The sequence below is a fragment of the Astyanax mexicanus genome, chromosome 5 (genome assembly GCF_023375975.1).
Source record: "Astyanax mexicanus isolate ESR-SI-001 chromosome 5, AstMex3_surface, whole genome shotgun sequence".
Taxonomy (NCBI): domain Eukaryota; kingdom Metazoa; phylum Chordata; class Actinopteri; order Characiformes; family Acestrorhamphidae; genus Astyanax; species Astyanax mexicanus.
In genome coordinates, this window is record NC_064412.1 from 33405032 (window position 1) to 33427238 (window position 22207).

Consider the following 22207-nt stretch of genomic DNA (forward strand, 5'->3'; position numbering starts at 1 on the left):
ACACTACATTTTTTAATTAATTTAAACACCAGTCCCTAGTAGGCACATCTAGTGGTGGTGATAAATACCTGACTGAATTAGCTACAGACAGTTAGCTTACTTGTTCAGGAGAAAAGTAGCAGCTCTGGGTTGTCTCGTAGTCTTTTTGAGCTCCAAGGGTGCTTTAACACCTGAAAGTCTTGACCGTGGTCCGAACCAAGGTTCATGTGTTTGCTACTCTGTATATATTTGGTCCGCTTATTTTAGTTTTCACACTGCAGTTTAGGGAGCGCACCAAAGACCTTTGTGTAACACTCCTACATCCTATAACTTACGTATCGATGCGTTTTCCTTAACTTGACGCTGATTGGTTTTAAAGGACATGCATCTGACGTTGGCGTGTTGACAATTTAGCGGGTAGTTCATTCGGTGGAAAGCCTTTCCAGGATCAGGATAAAATATATAAAAAAGATTAATTTCGTCTCCATAGTAGTGCTGCTATTGTGTTTTTTATACCAGCAGCAGCAACTTCAGGTACAGTACTCTAGGTTAGTTTAAATTTACCAAACGAACGTGCTCGTCCTGAAGCAACTGTATCCACGGCTCATTTTTCCTGCTTTTCCGTTTATTTTGAGAGGGTACTGACTGCAGCCTGCAGGAAGGCGGAGTTGGACGTCCAGTGCACCCAGCCCCGCCCACTTTGTCAGCATCATGTCTTAGCTCCGCCTCTGAACGGAAGTAAACAATGTGCAGGGCAGTTAGCGGACTTTAAATAAAATGTGCCGCGTCCTCCGGCTTAAATATTGTGTATACACTACAAGCTTGCGAGACAGACAAAGTGGGTGGGACCTTCCCGCAGGCTGCAGTCAGTAGTAGTTGGAAAAGCGCTTTCACACTGCAGGCGAACCGGACCGTGGTTCAGAAGTTCCGGGCCGAGACCACTTCTCTTGGTCTAACCAAAATCTGGCCCTTTGGTCCGCGCCACCTCTGGGTGGGGTAAGTTTTGGGGAACTAGCAGCAGGTGGAGTTACAAAACAAAGGATAAAAACAAACACAGATACCCGTGAAGAACTGCACATTTAAAATAGAAATGTACTGCTGAAGCCCTGCTGCCAAGAGCTGCCAGTGCTTTCACTCAACATGTTTCCTTAATATCTGATGATACATCCTGATCATTTTATAATTTACTACTGAAAATTAATAGAGAAGGCATTATTAGTTTTTTTCAGCTGGATATATCTGGCTGTCAGCAGCATAACAATGAAATGAGATGCCATGCTTTTGCTTAATGGAGCCCAGTGGAAGTCTGACTTTCACACTACATTACACTACAGTACTTCTGAATGTCTAGCTCAATAATTATTGCCAGTATCAGTCTTTTTTATTGTTATTTGTTGTTTCTGGTAACCTTTATCTTCCTTCTAAAAGGTATTACAATCTGACAATTCTTCTGGGTGCAGCTATGTTTTGTGCTCATAAAAAATAAATATTTGTTTAAGGGTTTAAGAGAAATAAAAAAAAAACGTAGTAACTATCCTTACCTAAGTTCTATTTAAATCTAGCTTCAGGAACTTTAGAGTGTTTAGCAGTTTCTTGCCATGCATTCGACCTTTAAAAGAGAATCCAAACGTAAATGAGTTGTACAACAGCCTTTATTAAAAATCGTACTTCTCAAACAGTAGATATTAACAAGACTCCATGATGCGTCTCATAGACCTGAACCTCATTGTGGAGCTCATGCCTATGTCTCTGAAATTCCTGTACTCTCCAGGCCTCAGGTACACCATCTTGCCTCTATAGTTGGGCTGCTCGTACATCAGCCAGTGGCCGTCCATTACATTGCAGGACTGGATATCGGGCATGCGGTAACGATCCATGAAGGAGTCACAGTCATCCATGATCTCGTACATCTGGCCACCGAAGTTGTCCTTCTGGTAGATCCTTGTTCTAAATTGTCCTCTGTGCTGAAAATGAAAAGGAGAGGAACAACGAATGAAGATGGAAGATCTACCATACTACTGGCCAAGACAACTAAATAAAATTAGTTAAAAGAAGATCAAGAGTGGGAAACGAAGGACAGACTCCAACACAGTTTGCTGATTTTCCTGCTTTGACAGTTCTACTAAACCAGGAATGGAAAAAGTGAGTTGAATCAGGTGTGTTTAAGCTGGAAAAACACTAACATTTGTTAAAATGTTGTTTAAAAAACATAGTTTTTAAATATTACCCATTGGCTCCTGGCAAAGTATATTTGACTTTTGGACATATCCTCTCATTTCAGTCATTTTCTCAAAGCTACTTTCTTTTTGGTCTGCATTTGTATTATATATATATAGTGTACCTGCCAGACCTTCTCCAAGAGTTGAAGGCTGTAAGAGCAAGTTACCTTCAATCTGCGTTGTTGAGAGCGATCTTAGCTACCAAAATATTATGCTGTGAGTGTTGGCATATTTTAAAAAAGTGAAAAATACAGTCTGTTTCTTATATATAGGATATGAATACCGATTGTTAGAATTAATTCCTTTATAGTTTCTTTAAATATTTGAAATAACCTGTTGAGTAAAGTAAAAGATCGTTATGTGAACAAAAATTAGTTTAGTTGAAAAAAAAAAGTTTTTACAACTTATTAAACTAAGTCAAAGAAAATGTATGGCTTGACTTGAGTTAAGCTGCCACAAATAATTTTTTTTGGACTGAATTTTTTTTTTTTATTGTTTAGTACCATTTTTATTCTACTGGCAAGGTGGGCAAGAGTCCAGAGTTCAACACAGTTAGCAGATTTCCCTGCTCTAACAGTTCTACTTAACCTGGAAATTAACAGATAAGTTGTTTAGTTCACTTCAGCAGGAAAATCACTAACATATGCAGGACTCTGACCCTTTAGGACTAGAATTTCCCACCCTTGCAATACATGCTTCTCTATAAAACTATGCCTTTGTTCTTCGAGGGCATCTTGAGGGCACCTTAAAGAACCCCCAATATTTAAGGCTGTAAGATCAACCTTTACCATTGGAATTGTGCGACAGGACCTGAAACAGTCACTCATGCCCATGTGTTGGTAGTCGGAGTATTCGCCCCTCCTCAGGAAGTACTGGTTCCCCATGTAATTGGAGCGATCGTAGACCATGAAGCAGCCGCTCTCCACCCTGCAGGAATTGCAGCGGCTCAGGAAGGAGGTCAACTCAGCGCAGTCGCTGCTGGTCTCATAGGAGCGACCCTGGAAGTTCCTGTCCTCGTAGAAGATGATCTTCAGAAAAAAAGCATCATAAAATTAATCACAAAATAAACATTAGAAAATACAACTCTTAGTTATTATGTTCACTTTATAAATACCTTGCCCATGCTCACGAATCTGTCAGAGTGACTCTACAGACGTATTACACTCACCAGACAGGTGTAGCTTCAGAACTGTCCTCGGCCACTTTTATACCCCATATAACATCCAGAGAACCCTATGCTTCCATTGTATAAAATTCTGAGTTGGCAGTAATGTACATGCGTTGCTGCATGCGCTGCAATTCAAAGCCAAATGCATTGGCTCATTACAGTCCATTGTATCAGATTGTGAGTGAGCTCTATTTTCTATATTGTTCCTATTGTACTGAATAAAACAGGGAACCTTCTTTAAGCTGACTGTGAGCACACACAAATCAAAGTTCAGAAAATGATGCATAATCAGGAGGGTCGGTCTTAATATAATGTGACTTTGTGTCCTCAGTTAGTTCCACATAGTTGTTTAAGTTTCATACAAACACTGGGTAACAATTTACACCAAATGAGCCCAATAAAAAAAAAAAACATCTTTAATGTGGGGGTGCGTTTTACATGTCTGTGGTGCTGCCTGATTAAGCTGAATAAATTATTTTTTTTTCAATAATTTAGGCATTTCAGTTATACATTTAGCCACTTTCATTAAAAAAAATCAAGCTATTTAAATATGTCCAACAATTTCCTGTCCACCCGGTCACCTTGGGGTAATCCCGCATCTTTAGAAACATAACCTTATAGTTACATCATTATTTTTGTCTTGTCTTGTGTTTTCCTTTTTTTTTTTGGTTCTCCTGCTCCTGTACTCTGTTCTCTTGTTTTGTTTTCCGAGAGGCTTGGGAAGTCTGGTTGTGACACACTTCACAGTTTGAATACCTTTGCAATAGGATTATCCTAAAAAAAGGCCTATTTTAGTGATCTATATCGCACTGGTCACGTGAGCATCGTGCAGCTGGATTTCGGGCATGTCAGTGTGTCTTTGGTGTTGCAACGGCACAAGAATTTGCCTTGTGCCACTGTTTGTTTCGTGTTTTGAGCGTAACATGAAATAAACCAATCAGTGTGCTAGTTGTCATTCCCTTTAAAGGACTTTAGCACGTTGATATCTTACAGCAAGGTGCTTTTGTGCGGCTCAGCAAAAGGAAAATGACCTGCGCGTTCATGCTGTAAAGGTACACCAGCATCTCATTTAAGGGAAGAGCAATGTTATTTTATTCTGTTTTCTGGTTATTTTTTATGTAAAAGCTGGATGTGCACGCACTGTGCTCCTGCATAGCTCAGATAGGATTGGGCGGCTGAATGTTGTCAGGGTTTAAATGAGTCAGTGGCTTACTGTACTTTCCACTGCCAAGATAGATCAGTGTAGAATTATTCCTAAACTCTGATGCAATTTTAACGGCACAGGAACAAGGCATGAAAATAGAGTGTTGGCGGAGTGTAGCCTCGAGCATCATTGAGTCAAGGCGCAGGTGCAGGGTGTACTATGGATATTAGCTATGGATATTTTGAAGTAAACAACGAAGCACTGTTGTAGGTCGCTCTTGATAAGGGCATCTGCTAAATACCTTAAATGTTCAATTTTAAAGGCATTAGTTTGGTGGGTATTAGATAGATATACAGACCAGAAATCTATTTGATTCACAGCAGATATTAAATTAAATCTTTCCAAACAGACACTAATTAGATTAATTAAGAGACACATTCAATTAGAGTGGACATAATTGGATTAGTAACAAATCATTATGAATTAAATGTAATTAGCTAACAATGTTGTTTGTCTTGCAGTAACATATTATTACATGCTAGCATGCTAAATAAGTTTAATGGTTGCGATAACTTGTTTTATGTGCTTACATTTTAGCAAATGCTAATGACCCTTTTAAGCTACGGGCTTAAAAAGTAGGTGTGTAGGTGTAGTTTAGTAGGTGTGATGTTATGGAGCGCTAACATGTTGAAATGTGATAACAGCTTTTTTCATTGTGGTATAACATGTTATTAAGTGCTTAGGTGATGATGTGTTCACAAGGCAAGGCTCATTGTCTCTGCAGATTTTAACATTTAAATGTTACTGAATCCACTTTTCTTTCAGTGCTGCCGTTTTAAGAGCAATAACAGTTTCCACTCATCAGCAGATGATGTTCAACCACACAACTCTTATCTTATAGCTGTTCCAGGAATCAAAAAATCATGACGCACATCTCTGCATCCTTTCCTTATAGATTCAGATAAACATGGCAATGAGTCATAAGCCAGTATTATCAAACCATATCAAACCACTTGGTGGCTTATTATTGTAGATTTATTGCTTTAAAATAATCATAAACACAATTAGTGTAAAATTAATAATTTTATACTGTGGTAAAAATCACTGTAAACTTTTCATCTACACAGAGAACATTAAAACTAAGCAATGCAGTTTATTAATAACAAATTGATCAAGGCTCTGAAATGTAACTCATATGCGTATTCTTTTTTTGTGGTGCAAACTCAAACCTTTGAGTTGTTTTTATTAAACAAATTAGCCACAACAAGGTCCACACCTACTAACCAGAAGGAGTCCAGGTTTGCTAGAACTTGACTCTAATTAGCTTTTAGAGGTCATTGCAACACTGAATAATAATCAAGCAATCGATTATTTGCACTGGAGGGGGATCCTCATTTACAATGCCGCTGAGCATGTACAGTTTAAAAGGGATAAAAAAAAAAGAAATAAAAACTGACATTTACTATAGATGAATAAAATATATACAAAAAAGGAAAAATAGGACATTTTAAATAGATCATAAAAATTGAGATAAAAAGTAAAGAATTTATGTCTTATGAAGAAAATAATAGCATAATATAATAGATATAGAATGATAAGAGATCATCAAATTTATATCAATAAACTAAGAACATGGGAATAATGGGAAATATATATATATATATTATAAGATTTTATTAATCAAATAATAAAAGTTTCAAATTATGAAAACACCTCACCAAAACCTCAACCTATCCTTTATATTTGACAATGATTTCATCAAATCATCAAATGAATCATTTGATGAACTTACAGGTCCTTACTTATTTTTATTTAACTGAACTGAGTTTTATATTATCTGTAAAAGAGAGCGAGAGCAAGAGAGGCGCAGCACATTTTGCCTGATTTCTCTTGATTATTATTTATATAATTTATTAATTATCAGTACATTTGTTGGCTTTAGTGAGTTTATTAACATGAATTTTACTACACCTGTCCGACCTTATTTATTAAAACGTTTTTTTTTTAGAAGACAGAGTTCTACTTTGCCTGCCTGGCGACATTTTAGAGCGCCGGACGAGATTTTAATTAATGAATTACTATATTTAATATTTTAATAAATTTGCCCTGGTGATAAGAAACGAATGCTAAGGTATAGCTTTCTATTTCTGTGTATTCAAAATGTTTTAAGTTTTATATAATTGACGGGCAGCACCAGGGTGACAATGTGCTTTATTTTTCAGATATAAAAGAGAATTTCAGTTAAATAATAGCAAAGTTATATAAAATAAATGTATGTTCAGTCAAAGTTCTTTTCTCTTTTAATTTTCCATTTCAAAAACTCCAGCATTTGAGAGAGAATAAGCATCTGTTGAAATTCTTAAACAGCAACATGCCTGTCTGCTATATTTTAAGTTACAGTTATTTAGTCTGTGTACTGAACATAAATATAAATCCTTATAACTGACAAAAGTAAATATAACTAATAATAATTTATAGTTACTGTGCAGATTTTAAAGTATATTTTATTTTTATAGTTGATTGCTGAAGGCTCTGGGTAAGGTGTATTTTTCTGTGATGAGGAAGTGATGGTATGGGGTATTTTAGGGCGCAGGGTGATGTGATTCAGTTTTGGGTGCGCGCCAGTGACAGCTGAATTTCGACATCCTTTCGGGGGATCAATCGCGCAATGGGTTTTTCCACCGCCAAGATAGAAACACGCCAGAAATTTACCTGAAAACACGTCATTTCCAGACCACCACGCCCATCAGCATTATTATATTCAAGAAGTCCATTTTAAGGATGCGTGCGCAAGGCGTAAAAATAGGCTGTTGACGGGGTGTACGATGGCATGGGGTGTACGATAGGGCCCATGATGTTATCTGAACGTGAGTTATCTAATGATCACGGAAAGTTGTTTCTTTCGTAAGTTTGATGTTACTTTCTGTCCATCAGAGTGGAGTCTGTGTGGGACTGAGGGGCTGGGTTCTACTGCTGTTCTCTGGACTAAATAAAAATGCTGCTGATCTGTAGAGTTCTTCTGATGTTCACAGGATTTGCTGTGGGTGAGTTTTCTCCACTAACACTCTTCATTTCACTCCTGTAAAGTGTGTTTTAATGATCAAGCTGCACCATCTGATACTTCTGATCATCCAACACTATAATTTGATATATCATCATATATCTATATGTAGTATGGACAGTGTTGGGAAGTAACGGATTACATGTAACGGCGTTACGTAATCAGATTACAAATTATAAGTAACTGTAATCCGTTACAGTTACTGCTTCAGTAAGTGGTAATCAGATTACAGTTACTCTGCTAAAATAAAAGGGTTACATTGCGGTACTTTCCTATTTTTGCTCTTCCAATCCAACACTGACAAAACGCAAATAACATTTTGCGGTGAATACGCTCTGATATGACAGGGAACTCTCTGCCCCTCCTCCCGTCTCGCTGCACACACACACAGGGAGGAGGGGCAGCAGCTCACAGCGGCTCCGCACACACAACGAGACGAAATTAACTGACATTTTGGTCAACGAATAAAAACGAGACGAAAATGTTTGGCAGGGACGAAATCCAATCAGAACTGATTTAGGTCTGTGAAAGGTAGGGACCAGTTAGGAAGAGATCCAATCACTGGTACTTTACCGAAGGTGGAGTACCCGCCTCTCCTGCAGCAGCGCCGCGCGGAATTAAACTGTCGATACGGAGCTCGACTGGAAGTTAACTCGACAGAGTTCAGCAGGGAGAGAGGGAGAGAGAGAGGGGAGAGGCGATATATTTCTCTTTTGACGTCGCGAAAAACAAGATAACGTGTAAACCGCGTGGAGCGACTCCATTACCGGTAAAAACACCACTAATCTTTCAGCTTCTGCAGACCAGAGTCACACAGATCTCCATGCAGAGATCAGCGTTTTAATACTGATGTTATTTCATGAGCTGATGTGTTTAACTCAGCAGTGCACTAAAACACAGAACTGATACAGAACCCTAACTCATTAAGATCAGATCATCTGTTTAGTCTCACAGTGGGAAAGATATAGCTGGTGATAAATCAGCAGCAGGTCAGAAAGGAACTCAATAATATAACGAAAATAAAACAATAAAATAAGTGAATCGATGAACCCAAAAGTCTGTGTAAAGTTCCTTACAGCACTTTCTCATAAGTTTCTCACTTTAACTCATAAAGTCTCTCTGTACATCCTGAGAGCATCTCTACAGCACAGTGTGTGAATGTGTGTTCATTTATAGACTGTAGCTCCAGTAGGTGTGCTGGGTTAGTGCTGGAGATAAAACTAGATCCTTTAAAAGTTTTTGCATCTACAGCTCTGTTCAAACTATAATTTAACTATTCAGATGTTTTATGACCTGATTTCTAGAGCAAAATTTTAAATGTAAAATATGTATAGTCACACACCTACAATAATAATAGTAATAATAATAATAATATACATTAAATCATATATAAATATATTTCACTTTCAAACATTAACAATATTACTCAAGTGGTTATTAAACGTTTCATTTTGTATACATGTAGAGTTAATAATTCAAGGGAACTGATGAAAAAGCATTTACATTTACACCCTTTACATTTTAGTCAACTAAATTTACTGTAATTTTAGTCGACTATATTCTTATGACATTAAGTCGACTAAAACTAAAAACATTTCAGATGACTAAATTGTGACTAAAACTAAATACTATTTTCGTCACAAGACTATGACTAAGACTAAATCACAATTTGTTGTCAAAATTACACTGGAGGCAAACCTGCAAATAGATAGCTTACGGTTGTTGTTACATTGTTTGGTTTTAAATGGTTTTATCATCAATTTATAGAAGTGTTTTATAAAATTGTTTGATGAAATGGTTTCATAAGTATTTTTATAGAGTGATTGAAAAGGCTGTTTTATTTGTTTATCTATTTGTTACATTCATTCAGGCTTAAAAAAATGACAATATTGTAAGTAATCCAAAGTAATCAGATTACGTTACTCACTTGAAGTAATGTAACTGATTACATTACAAATTACATTTTGAGTGATGTAATCAGTAATCTGTAAGGGATTACATTTTAAAAGTAACCTTCCCAACACTGAGTATGGACCAGGCTTATTTTCATAAATGTGTAAATATACAGTGCTGTAAAAAGTAGTTGCCCCCTACTAGAGGTTTCTTTTTTTTTGCTTTTATATCATACTTACATTTTTATCATAGACACACTTTAAAATCAGACAAATATAAACACAAAGTAAACATAAAGGAGAGTTTAATATGATAATTTAATTTATTTTGGGGGAAATTTTGTGACCTCCTGGATGAGTTGTCCATGCCCTTTTGGAATAATTTCGGTCGGCCGGCTGGTCACTCCTGGGAAGGTTCACCAGTGTTCCATGTTTTCTCTATTTGTGAATAATAGCTCTCACTGTGGTTCTCTGGAATCCCAAAGCTTTAGAAATGACTATGTAACCTTTTCCAGACTGATAGATGATCAATGACTTTGTTTTCTTATCTGTTCTTGAACGTCTTTAGTTCGGGGCATATTGTGTTGCTTTTTGAGATCTTTTAGCTTTTTTATTAAATACCGATTATGAAGGCATATGTAGTACAAATATGTAAATGTCATGTCAGGTTGTATGCTAAAATGTTAAATTTTTACAGCTGTTAGATTTATTTAATGCATCAGAATTTCATAATAAATGGACCAATAGAAATACTCTAAAATTATTTGGTATGAAATTGAAATTTTAGAAGGTTTTTTTGCTGATAAACGTTTTACACATATATATTTATGTTGATTTATGACAGAAATTTAATATATTAAATAATGCCCAGTGTCAAACATATTATCATATATGTCACATGAATGTGGCCTTTCCTAAATATACGTGGATATTGAGTACATTTTACTTATTATAATTTGATTGCAGAGAGATTAAACCCAAGATACTGAGTGTTAATAACTTTGTTAATGTTCTTTTGCAGCCATGTCTTTGTAATGTGTGCAGCATGTGGTTTAGCATTGTCTTGTTGAAAAATGCATGGAAGTTCCTGTAAAAGACGCGTTCTTGAAGGCAGCATATGTTACTCTAATATCTCAGTGCACTTTTTTGTTGCATTGATGCTGCATCACAGAAGTGTACTGACACGCCCACATACCATTACAGAACCGGGCATTTGCACTTGTAGCTGAGAACAATCTGGATGCTCCTTAAAGCTACTGCTTTATACCAAATTATGATCACAATCATAATCATAAACAGGTGATATCACCTTGGATTGGATTGGATTTATATCAATAAATAAATGAAGATGAGCAGATAAATCAGGAGCTCTTTAAATTTCACTTTGTATAGTTTCTGTTGTATATTTCTAGTTTAGAGAAATGTAAAAAGTTAGTACATTTGGAGCATTTCTATTGGTCTATTTTTTATAATATTCTAATACAGTAAAGAGAACAACTGCCAGATTCACTTTTATGGAGAAAAGTCAAAAACTGGATTTTTTTTTTGTACAATAGTGACAGTATGTATATCTACAGTGCAATGCAAAAGGTTTTGGTACCCTGGTCAAATTAGGGAACATAAAACATAATGTTGTCAGGAATACCCAGGCAGGGAGACGAGGAGGCGGACACAAGTGCAGGTAGGGTGAAATCAATAAATAATAATTTAATCAATAAATAACAAGTAACAAAGAAACAAGTAAACACTAAAACACGGAACAGGGAGATATATACAATGAACTAGGGAAAAAAACTAAATGTCTGAAAATAACCAGAAAACAAACGAGAGGAACCAGAGAACTAAAACAAACTAGAGAATATAATAAAAATAAACAAACCAAACAGGGCAGGGAAATAAATACAAGGGAATAAACTAATAAACACAAAGCAGGGTTAAATACAAGGAGTTAACGGAAATAAACAAGGGACTGGAAACATAAACTGGAGATAAACAGAGAAATAAGGAGCACAGGAAACAAACTAGGAATAAACACGGAGCTAGGGTTATAGAAACGCGGAGAAACACAGAGAGACAAAACAACAGAGGAAGGTGCAAAGACCGACGGAGACAAAGTGGCACAGGGGATCTATTTAAAGAAACAGGAAACACACTAGAATTGGAAACACCTGGGGAAGGGGCGGAGCTACAAATGAGAAACACATGGTGGAAATCTACTGACAAGAGACACAGAGGAGTACAGGTCACGTGAGGAAAACACAGAGACATGAGACAGGGCTAAGACATGACAAATGTATTTAATGTACCATACATTTGTTTCCCCCACAGTTAATGTGTTTGTGTTAATGTGTTAAATTCAGTAAATAAACAGTAATGATGCTTTAGAATGTGCAGAAGCTTGTCTTTGTAGAGGAAGTAATGTAGCCTGTTTACATTAACACCATTAATAATGCAGGTGATCGGACCAGGGGTACCCAAAGTTTAGACTTTATTAAACTGTGGATAAACATCAATCGTCTCAGCTCCTCATCAAATTCTGCTCTTGTACTGTTAGTGTTCCATTTCCCAAACTACAGTCTGTCTCCACACTGTTTTATTTACTGTATTTACACAAGATTACACTTCTCTGCATCACATTAATCACCATCTTCTTCATCTTCTTCCTCTGCAGCTCTAAATATTGTAGATTATTGCTTGAATTCTTGGCCATGTGTGATTTATGGAGCTCTGGGACGCCCGCTATACCTTCAGCATTCCAATCATGATAAATGGATATCTTATGGATAAACACTGAAACTGATCCGATTTTCATATTTATAAACCATACAATAACAAAAAAACATCCAGATCCAAGATGGCAGTTTGTTCCTGAAAACAGAACCATCATAATAACCAGGGCAGAAAAGAACGATTCAGGAAAATACAAATTAATCACCATGAGTGAGTTATTAAATCGCATGAGCTGTCATTTTGAACTGAATATAGAAGGTGGGTCTACACAAGGTCTAAACACATCACACTGCAACAAAACTTATATCTCACAATGTCTGATCTACTGATTTAATCCCTGAGTGAAATTCAGCACATCAGACTACTTTCAGATACACTCTTTACTCAACTGCTCTTCTCTCCTCTCATTTTTTATCAAACACGGCCACAATATCAGAAACAAAGAATATAAAATAGCTCAGATTTATGACGCACAACTTATACCCAGTGAAAACATGTGAATATAAATGATATTTTTATATATTAGTGTAATAATTCTTTATAGTGAGTCTGAAAATGAAGGCTGAAAGCTCTATTCAGCAAATCCTCTCTCACTCTGTATTTTACAAACTTCAATAGTGGAGAAATTCAGACCCTCAGAATCCTTCATAAGATCAGACTGATAACAAGCATTTAGCTCAGACTTTAAACTCCAAACTTTAAACTAACCTAAACTCTAATATAATCTGAACTATTATCTAATGTGAACTGTAGTCTAATCCAAGATTGAATCTAATCTGAACTACAATCTAATCTGAACTCTAATCTCAACTGTGATCTAATCTGAACTGTAATCTAATCCAAGATTTAATCTAATCTGAACTACAATCTAATCTGAACTCTAATCTCAACTGTGATCTAATCTGAGCTGTAGTCTAATCCAAGATTTAATCTAATCTGAACTGTAATATTATCTGAACTATAATCTAATGTGAACTGTAGTCTAATCCAAGATTTAATCTAATCTGAACTATAATCTAATCTGAACTCTAATCTCAACTGTGATCTAATCTAAACTGTAGTCTAATCCAAGATTTAATATAATCTGAACTGTAGTCTAATCTGAACTGTAGCCTAATCCAAGATTTAATCCAATCTGAACTGTGTAATCTAATCTGAACTCTAATATCAACTGTGATCTAATCTGAACTGTAGTCTAATCCAATATTTAATATAATCTGAACTGTAGTCTAATCCAAGATTTAATCCAATCTGAACTGTAATCTAATCTGAACTCTAATCTCAACTGTAGTCTAATCCAAGATTTAATCTAATCTGAACTCTAATCTAATCTGAACTCTAATCTAATCTGAACTCTAATCTTAACTGTGATCTAATCTGAAATGAAGTCTAATCCAAGCTTTAATATAATCTGAACTGTAATCTAATCTGAACTCTAATCTCAACCGTGATCTAATCTGAACTGTAATCTAATCTGAACTCCAATCTCAACTGTAACCTAATCTGAACTCTAATCTAATCTAAACTCTAATCTCAACTGTAGTCTAATCCAAGCTTTAATCTAATCTGAACTGTAATCTAATCTGACTTCTAATCTCATTGGTGATCTAATCTGAACTGTAGTATAATCCAAGTTTTAATCTAATCTGAACTGTAATCTAAATTGAACTGTTCTCTAATGCAAGATGTAATTTTATCTAAACTGTCGGTCTATAATCTGTAGCTGTGGTGTCATCAGTGGACGTTACAGACAGGTGTTTTTCCAGCATGAAGAGAAAAGTTCACTGTTCGTCTTGTGGAGATCAGATCCAGTTCAGCTGGACTCTGAATGGAATCCCACATGATCAGAATCTGACTGATGGGAATCAGACTCTCCTTCTGGATTACATCTTTACTGGAAATGTTACCTGTTATGTAAAGAATCACATCAGCAATGAAACAGAACTATTGAACTACAGCAGTGTCCTGGTAAATCTCTTTTTTATATGAAATCTATTTATGAGAAAAACAATAACAGCAGTGATGCAGTAATGACCAACAAGTCTATGATAAATATGCCTTATGTCAATTTATGACATGAACTAAAATCTGGACTGAGCTGTATTTTTAAATAATGTAATCTAATCGAAGCTTAATGTGTATAATCTAAGATCTAATCTGATCTGTAATCTTATCTAGGTTTTTGGTTTGTAATCTGAGATATTATCTAATCTGTGTTTTAATCTAATCAGACCTGTAATCTAACCTGAGCTGTTGGTCTATAATCAGAGCTGTAAACTAATCTGAGCTGTTGGTCTATATCTGTAGGTGCAATTAAATGAGATGCTGGCCTATAATCTGAGCTGTTGATGTATAACAGGGATGGGCAACTGGCGGCCCGGGGGCCGCACACGGCCCTCGTCATCACTCAGTGCGGCCCGCGAATAGATCAAAAATAATTTCATAATTTCATAATAAAAAAACAAACAAAAAAAAAACAAAAAAAAAAACGTAAGACCGCTAGAGGGCGCTGCCAAACAACCACGAAAATTGACATTGACATCCAGTCCATTGTGAGCCAGCAGGCCAAACCACAGCTCTCTCATTAGCTTCAATAAATGTTGGGCCTCTGTGGTCTAGTTTTCTGCTATTATTGAATGAGCTATTTGCAATCAGTTTTTAAATCTTTTTTGTTCTTTGTTATAAATGAGTTCAAATGCCTTTTGCACTTTTATAAGCAAATGTTTTGTCCTTGTTGCTTATGAAGGACTTGTTATAATGAACTTATTTTACACAGAGGAACTACTGTATTTGCAATCAGTTTTTTAAGCAAACTTTTTGTTCTTTGATATGAAGGACTTCCTTTTTGCACTTTTTTTAAGCAAACGGTTTGTCTTTTGCCGTATTAAAATGCATTAATATGCAGAAAATAGTTGTTGATAAATGTTGGTGCTGTAAACATACAGATATAAATTCATATAAAATTTGTTCTTATTGAAAATCATTTGTAGCGTTTTTCATATTCAATTATTTGAAGTGCGAGGTCATGTGGCCCTCCAATGGTCATGCTGAAAAAAATGTGGCCCTCTCCATCATGGAAGTTGCCCATCCCTGATGTATAATCTGAGCTATAATCTACTCTAAAATACTGATTTATTGTCTGATCTGTAATTTAATCTGTTTTAGGCACTTGCATGAATTTCAGTAAGATAAAGCTTCTTATCTGGACAGTATGTGTTTATTAGCTCAGTAAAACACCAGCATTACAATAAATACAAACAGCAAAAAGCAGTGCTTTAACATCACTGTTTTCCTTAACACATCTCCTCACCCAAGTTTAGTAGTGTTATTTCTAGTTCTCCACATATCATACCTGTTTTAGTCAATCAAATCTTATTGATGTTAAATCAGGTGAGCTGCTGATGGAACTAAACATGCACATGCTGGCTGAGGGCATCCAGGAGAAATCTGGAACTACACTTTGTTCAACAGCTTTGGCTCAGGATGAAACTTACCTAAAAATGAGAAATTCTTGTTACTTTTTACTGTATTTATGTTTATTTGCATCTGTTTAAATCATAATATATATTGCTAAGATAAATGAATTAGAGTAATTTGCTTAGGTGCCTAACATTTTTGCCCAGTACTGTATGTGTGTGTACTCCACTAATTTTCCATGCTTCATTAACCAAGCTATTAAGCCTGTTTAATATACCAAGCCATAATATAAAAGGTAACAGCCATAAAAATGTTCCATTTGCTTTAAGGATCAAATCTGCATTCTGCATTCATAGCACTATTCTACTTCTTTATCCTTAAAAGATGTTCAGTAGGAATCCAATAAGACATTCCTTGAGTTTTATTGGTAATCAGAAAGATACTTATGAATTACTCAGTAGGCTATCTAACAAATGTCCAATAACACATTCAAAAGGGTATTAAAAGAGACTAACTGAGCCCTTTAAACAAAATACACATGTCTCCATATTTGGGAGAAATCAGTTATTTTCTTCACTATTGTAAGTAATTTAAGTGTCTTTATAAATTAAGAAATGAAAGTCTAAATAAAGCACATTTTTGTTTTTATAAAAAAAAAAATTAAATGGTCAGATTTCAGCATGTGTGTATAATCACAACTTCAAATACAGTGTTACATTTTAAAGTTTTATTTTTATTTTCACAGAATGCATTTCCAGCACAATTGGCATGTCACAACCATTATTGTTAATTATTAATAATTAACTATAGGTCAAAGCAAAGATACAGGTATGGTGAAATACCGCGCTGTTAACAGATATGGATATACAACAAATACAACCAATCAGATTGTTCCGGTGTTTGGTTATATAAAATGCACGACTATACCCTCAATTAGCCTTCCACCATTCATTTTTCATTAACATCTATAAGAAGTTTTTACAAGTTGATACTTTTTTTAATGAATGTTTATTAAAAGCGCCTCGACAGCCTTCAGTAATCCATGATTCGTCTGATGGAGGAGAATCGCATGTTGTCGAGAACGAGGTCTCTGAAGCTCTTGTACTCTCCAGGCCTCAGGTACATCATCCTGCCTCCGTAGCGGGGCTGCTCGTACATCAGCCAGTGGCCGTCCATCACGTGGCAGGACAGCATGTTGGACATGCTGTATTTGTCTTGGATCGACTCGCAGTCGTCCATTAGCTCATGCATTTGACCGGCGAAGTTCTCCCTCTCATAGATCCTCATTTTGTAGGAGCCATTGTACTGTGAAGAGGCCAATACAATGAGATGTTATTCATATGTATATAGGTTTACACCATTTCCAGGACATTTAACCAGTCCCAGTGGAATTACAACTACGGGCTACTAACATGTACTCCCTTTATGATTTACACGGCCATTTATCCAACTTGCTTATTAGGACTCCCCCTGTCATTAGTGATGCCCCAACACCAGGAGGGTGAAGACTAGCACATGCCTCCTCCGATACATGTAAAATCAGCCACCAGCTCTTTTTGAACTGCTGCTAATGCAGCATTGCTGAGTAGCATCACAGTGCGCTCGGAGGAAAGTGGAGCAACTCAGTTCCAATACATCAGCTCACAGACGCCTAGTGCTAATTGACATCACCCTAGGAGTGATGTGGGGCGAGAGCCCCATTTACCCACCCCCAGAAAGAGCAAGGCCAATTGTGTGTCTCTCTCAGGGTTCCAGTTGCCGATGACAAGCTACATGAACAGGATTCGAGCCGGTGATCTCCTGATTATAGTGGCAGCGCTTAGCCTGCTGGACCACTCGGAGTCCTCATATTACTTGATTTTAGTCCAGGTTTTTGCCAAGTTACGCAGCTGTCACTGCTACAATTCAAGATTCACTGTGAAGAAACATTTCTAAAAGGAACGGACTTACAGACCAATCAGAGGAAGTTGAGGCAGGTTATTAAACAATAAAACAAGAAAAAGATTGCATGCTTGCAGGTCCCACAGAAATATGGGAGAAAAAGTTTATGCTGGTGATTTCTTTATCTACTGTAACTGTAGATTAAATTTAAGAAATGCGAGGGAACACACCCTGTTACACTAATTATTCTGTGGTTTTTGTCAGGAAGTCAGAATCAGTATAAAACCTGGAAATGCAACTTGCTGAACTGATAAAATTCGATAAAGCATTCAGTGTCAAGGATAAGGAGATTCCGCCCAAAAAGGTACTAATAACAAGATGTTGAAAACAGGTTCTTTAGTGCGCTCACTTAAACTGTAGAGGATGGGACAGAGTGTGGACATTTAATATCAACACCAATTGTTATACACTGTATTACACTGTAAGGACAAAGTATAAAGGTCCCAGTATAAAGAAATCCTGATCTAGCGGGCACATCTTTATAATTTATGGCAAGAATGGGTACTCAGCCACTCTTTTACCCATAAGAATGGCAGCCAATAGGGCACTGTGTCTGATTTTTGTCAATCTAGTGACACTTGAGTCCACCAGCTGTTTCAGATAAGGATTCTTTGTGGAAAACACACAAAACATGCTGTTAAAAGTGTTGATCAGCACACCTGGAGTAACCAAAATGTAATATATCACAAGCTAATTTGTCCATTATGTGTCTGTTTGTTATTTTCTTGATCATCCATTTGCCATTTGATCCGATTTGCTGTGCCAGCATTTAGTGTGGAACTCCATTGCCTTTCTTTAAAGTAAAGTACAGCCAACAAATTTCTATTGCTTCCATTGCTGTTGTTATTACTATATTTTTTGTAGTATTATGTATTTTTATTTTATTACCATTAAGAATTATTTTTCCCTTTATTATTCTTGCCACCACTATTACAATTATGTCAGTACACCTGAACATAATACCGCTATGTGTCTGTGCCTTTATTAAATATTTATTAGTACATTTGATCAGAGGAGGATGGGTCCCCCTCTAAGTCTTACTACCAGAATTCAGTATATGAACTGCTGATTTACTTCAGTTTCTGTAAAAAGCGCTATATAAATCTCTCTGATTTGATTATTCAATTTATTGACAAAAAAAAAACAGTGCTATTTTTAAATAAGACTATAAGTTTGTTAATGTTATCAATTAGGTTAAAAATATTTTTTTAATCACTAATAACCATTAAAAAAATGTTTTCCAAATAGTGATCCCACATTCATCTTTCTAGATACTTATTTTCCTTTTTTTTTACCATCAGTCAACATAAGACCTGGAGTATAATAATTTAAACTACCCAGATTATTAATTTAATCGGTAATGATACAGAATGTTGTGTACATTCACAGTTTGAAAGGCATACTCAGTATAATAGCTGCCACCTTCACAATTGTAACAGGTACTGATACAACAGTGATTCATAACCCAACTAATAACTTAAGTTATTAAACCATTTATAAATCTCTCTTATTTTAAAGTGGTACCAAACATGAAAATGTACGGTAAATACGGTAACTTACCGTAGGGATCATTCTGCAGGATCGGATGCAGTCACTGAAGCCCATCAAGCGCTGGTACTCAGGATACTCCCCTTTCCGTAGAAGATACTGGCGGCCAGTGAAGTTGGGCTGGTCGTACACCACGAAGACCCCGCTCTCGACGCGCACAGAGTGGCAGCGGCTCAGGTGGGAGTTGAGCTCCGAGCAGTCGCTGCTGCATTCATACGAGCGACCCAGAAAATCACGATCCTCGTAAAAGATGATCTGACAAAAGAGAAATCCATAAAAAGCATGTTTATGTTAGTTTTTTCCCTGTCTGCTGCAACATCTTGTATTGATAAAGCAGTTCTCTATGAATTACAGCAGTAGTATGTGACAAGGACATGATTTCTCTGAAACACTTTAACTTTCATTAAAAGAACAAATGAACAAATAGTGTGTTTTGCCTCTGCTTTGTGTTACCTTTCCGTTCATGGCTGTAGTAATTTGATTGGGGCTGTTCTCTGCTGAGTCCCCTTTTATGTCTGATGTGGCCATCAAAGGATCAATGGGCCAATTGTATAAATGCCTTAGTCAGCAGTGGAGCATCAGACCAACACATCAGGGCAACACATACACACACACACAACTACACACAAATCTCTAATTACACAAAATTACACAAGAGAATGAACCTAATTCATTCAGTCATGAATCAATCTATAAAATTCTGAAGAATGCACATCAAAATATAATAACCCACTTTGTACTAGCAAAGATACTTTCAACAGAAGCAGCTTTCTAGATTTATACACATGTAGATGTTAGGCATTTCAGATAGATTCTTCTTTGCAGGATAAGCTGCATTTTGTTACAGTATATCACCTCTGCTGTATAAAATATTCCAAATCTTCATATCTTCAAACCTATAAATTGTGATACTAATGTGATGTTTTAAATGAGAAGAACAATGAAATCTTTCATTTTTACTTGGAAACTGCTTGTTTGGAGGAGGGGCTCATTATCACTGGTTTGTTTTCACAAACAAGAATTCTGAATAGTGGACCAATTTAGCAGTTTTTTGTGTTACTTTTCTGTGTGTAGATTCGTAAAAGCTTTAGCTGTTTGCTGCTCTTTTTTACTAAGCTTGGATCCAAACTAATTTAGTGAGGCTCGGCACTTTTGGGATGCTCAGCATTTCACTATGCATGAGCTCCTTCAAACCGAGAAGATATTCTTCCACGCAGGCCAATGCGAACCATGCTTTTTCACTATGCTATCAGTATTCACACTCACTCTACAAAGCTGAGCTTATTACAGTTCCCTCACTATCACTAGTCCTATCACAGTGTGGGTTTATTATGATATACGGACAGAAATATACTACGTGGTGTCAATAAAGTTATGTTACAAAATGCGCTGATCATGCAACTGCACACACAGCACTGGGAGCAGATAGATTCCACCCCTGCAGGGGCCTGCACTAGATTTCACTTGAAACAAACCAAGCCAGAGTAGACCAGAGATTATTGCTCTAGAAGGCTCCTGTGCTCTTACACAGCTTCCCAGGTTCTTTATTTTCTAAGACTAATAGCGATTTTCCACAGGTGTGGAACTGGCACTGTTCTGGTTCGTAAAACTAATTTTGAACTGTTCGCTACATTTCCACCATTGCCCTCTGTTTTATTAAAACTGGTGGAGATTCAGGCTTGATAAATGGATTAATAGGCCATTATAAATGTTCCACAAATAGTTATTTAAGAGTTATTTACCTTATTCCACAGGGAGAAAATAAAATCTAGGTCTACACATCAGATTAACATCAAATAAAGCTTATTGTCACATGAGGTGTTGTGGTGTATTACAATGGTAAAAATGTATTCATATGAAATTGTATAAGGAGTCTGTCTGTCTGGAGTGAGGGTCCTCTGAGAGATGGTGGAATGTTGGGCCAAGAGCAGAAAAACACCATTACATCTGTTTTACGTTAAAACTGGACTCACGCCTAGAAAACATGCATGTCCGTTTATGGTAAAGAAACGTGATACTTAACGTATAAATACTCTGGTAAGAACAAAGAGAGGGAGAGAGATTTTGAGACACCTTCAGGATCGGGAAAACTTAGTCTCTCTCCACTGTCATTTCTGAAACTCTGTTATAATAAAACTTAACCTGATTGATAAAATAGAAGACAGTGTGTTAAGTCTCATTTCTTCAAGAACCATCATTCAAGAGAAGACACCACAGTGTCACCAGAGGTGTCAAGTAAAAAAATACAAATACTTTGTTACCTTAATTAAATGTAAAATTTTTTGGTCTCAAAATTTTCGACGTTTTTTTTTGGTCAGAATTTTTTTTGGTCCCAACATTTTTTTGGTCCCAAAATTTATCGAAGTTTTTTTTCATCAAAATATTTTTGGGTCAAAATTTTTTCGAAGTTTTTTTTTGTCAAATTTTTTTTGGTCCCAAAATTTTTTGAAGTTTTTTTTGGGTCAAAATTTTTTTGAAGTTTTTTTTTCGTCAAAATTTTTTCGAAGTTTTTTTTGGATCAAAATTTTTTCGAAGTTTTTTTTTGGTCAAAATTTTTTCATCCCAAAATTTTGGTCTCTAAATTTATCGAAGTTTTTTTTCGTTAAAATATTTTTGGGTCAAAATTTTTTTGAAGTTTTTTTTGTCAAAATGTTATTGGTCCCAAAATTTTCAAAATTTTTGAAGTTTTTTTTTCGTCAAAACTTTTTCGAAGTTTTTTTTGGGTCAAAATCTTTTCGATGTTTTTTTTGGATCAAAATTTTTTCAAAGTTTTTTTTGGGTCAAAATTTTTTCGAAGTTTTTTTTGGATCAAAATTTTTTTGAAGTTTTTTTCGTCAAAATTTTTTTGGTCCTAAAAATTTTCTACGTTTTTTTTGGGTCAAAATGTTTTTGTCCCAAAATTTTTAGAAGTTTTTTTTGGGTCAAAATTTTTTTGGTCCCAAAATTTTTCGGAGTTTTTTTTTGGGTCAAAATTTTTTCGAAGTTTTTTTTTGTCAAAATTTTTTCGAAGTTTTTTTTGGGTCAAAATTTTTTCAAAGTTTTTTTCGTCAAAATTTTTTTGGTCCTAAAAATTTTCTACGTTTTTTTTGGGTCAAAATGTTTTTGGTC

The 22207-nt window shown here is 35.8% G+C and overlaps 2 protein-coding genes across 2 annotated transcripts; both read right to left on the bottom strand.

The window, feature by feature from the left end:
• Positions 1-1613: 1613 nt before the first annotated feature.
• Positions 1614-3397, bottom strand: LOC103041116 (gamma-crystallin M3-like). The gene is made up of 3 exons (XM_022675109.2): positions 3313-3397; positions 2987-3226; positions 1614-1943 (listed from the first exon to the last, which is right to left on the bottom strand). Exons 1-3 carry the CDS (start codon positions 3319-3321, stop codon positions 1665-1667), a joined length of 528 nt encoding a protein of 175 aa, XP_022530830.1. The 5' UTR covers positions 3322-3397; the 3' UTR covers positions 1614-1664.
• Positions 3398-16322: 12925 nt separating this feature from the next.
• On the bottom strand, positions 16323-19681 carry LOC103040822 (gamma-crystallin M3). Its single transcript, XM_007241706.3, has 3 exons — positions 19553-19681; positions 19112-19354; positions 16323-16915 (listed from the first exon to the last, which is right to left on the bottom strand). Exons 1-3 carry the CDS (start codon positions 19625-19627, stop codon positions 16643-16645), a joined length of 591 nt encoding a protein of 196 aa, XP_007241768.2. The 5' UTR covers positions 19628-19681; the 3' UTR covers positions 16323-16642.
• Between the last annotated feature and the right edge of the window lie 2526 nt (positions 19682-22207).

What these genes read in the sequence shown, in the direction of transcription:
- LOC103041116 (XM_022675109.2), bottom strand. An exon ending in CCTGTCGCACAATTCCAATG is followed by an intron (nt 1,944 to 2,986) that starts GTAAAGGTTGAT and finishes TTTCATTTTCAG; the next exon opens with CACAGAGGACAATTTAGAAC.
- LOC103040822 (XM_007241706.3), bottom strand. Translation starts at nt 19,627, where the DNA reads ATGGCCACATCAGACATAAAAGGGGACTCAGCAGAGAACAGCCCCAAT. An exon ending in CTACAGCCATGAACGGAAAG is followed by an intron (nt 19,355 to 19,552) that starts GTAACACAAAGC and finishes CTCTTTTGTCAG; the next exon opens with ATCATCTTTTACGAGGATCG. An exon ending in CCTGCAGAATGATCCCTACG is followed by an intron (nt 16,916 to 19,111) that starts GTAAGTTACCGT and finishes GCCTCTTCACAG; the next exon opens with TACAATGGCTCCTACAAAAT.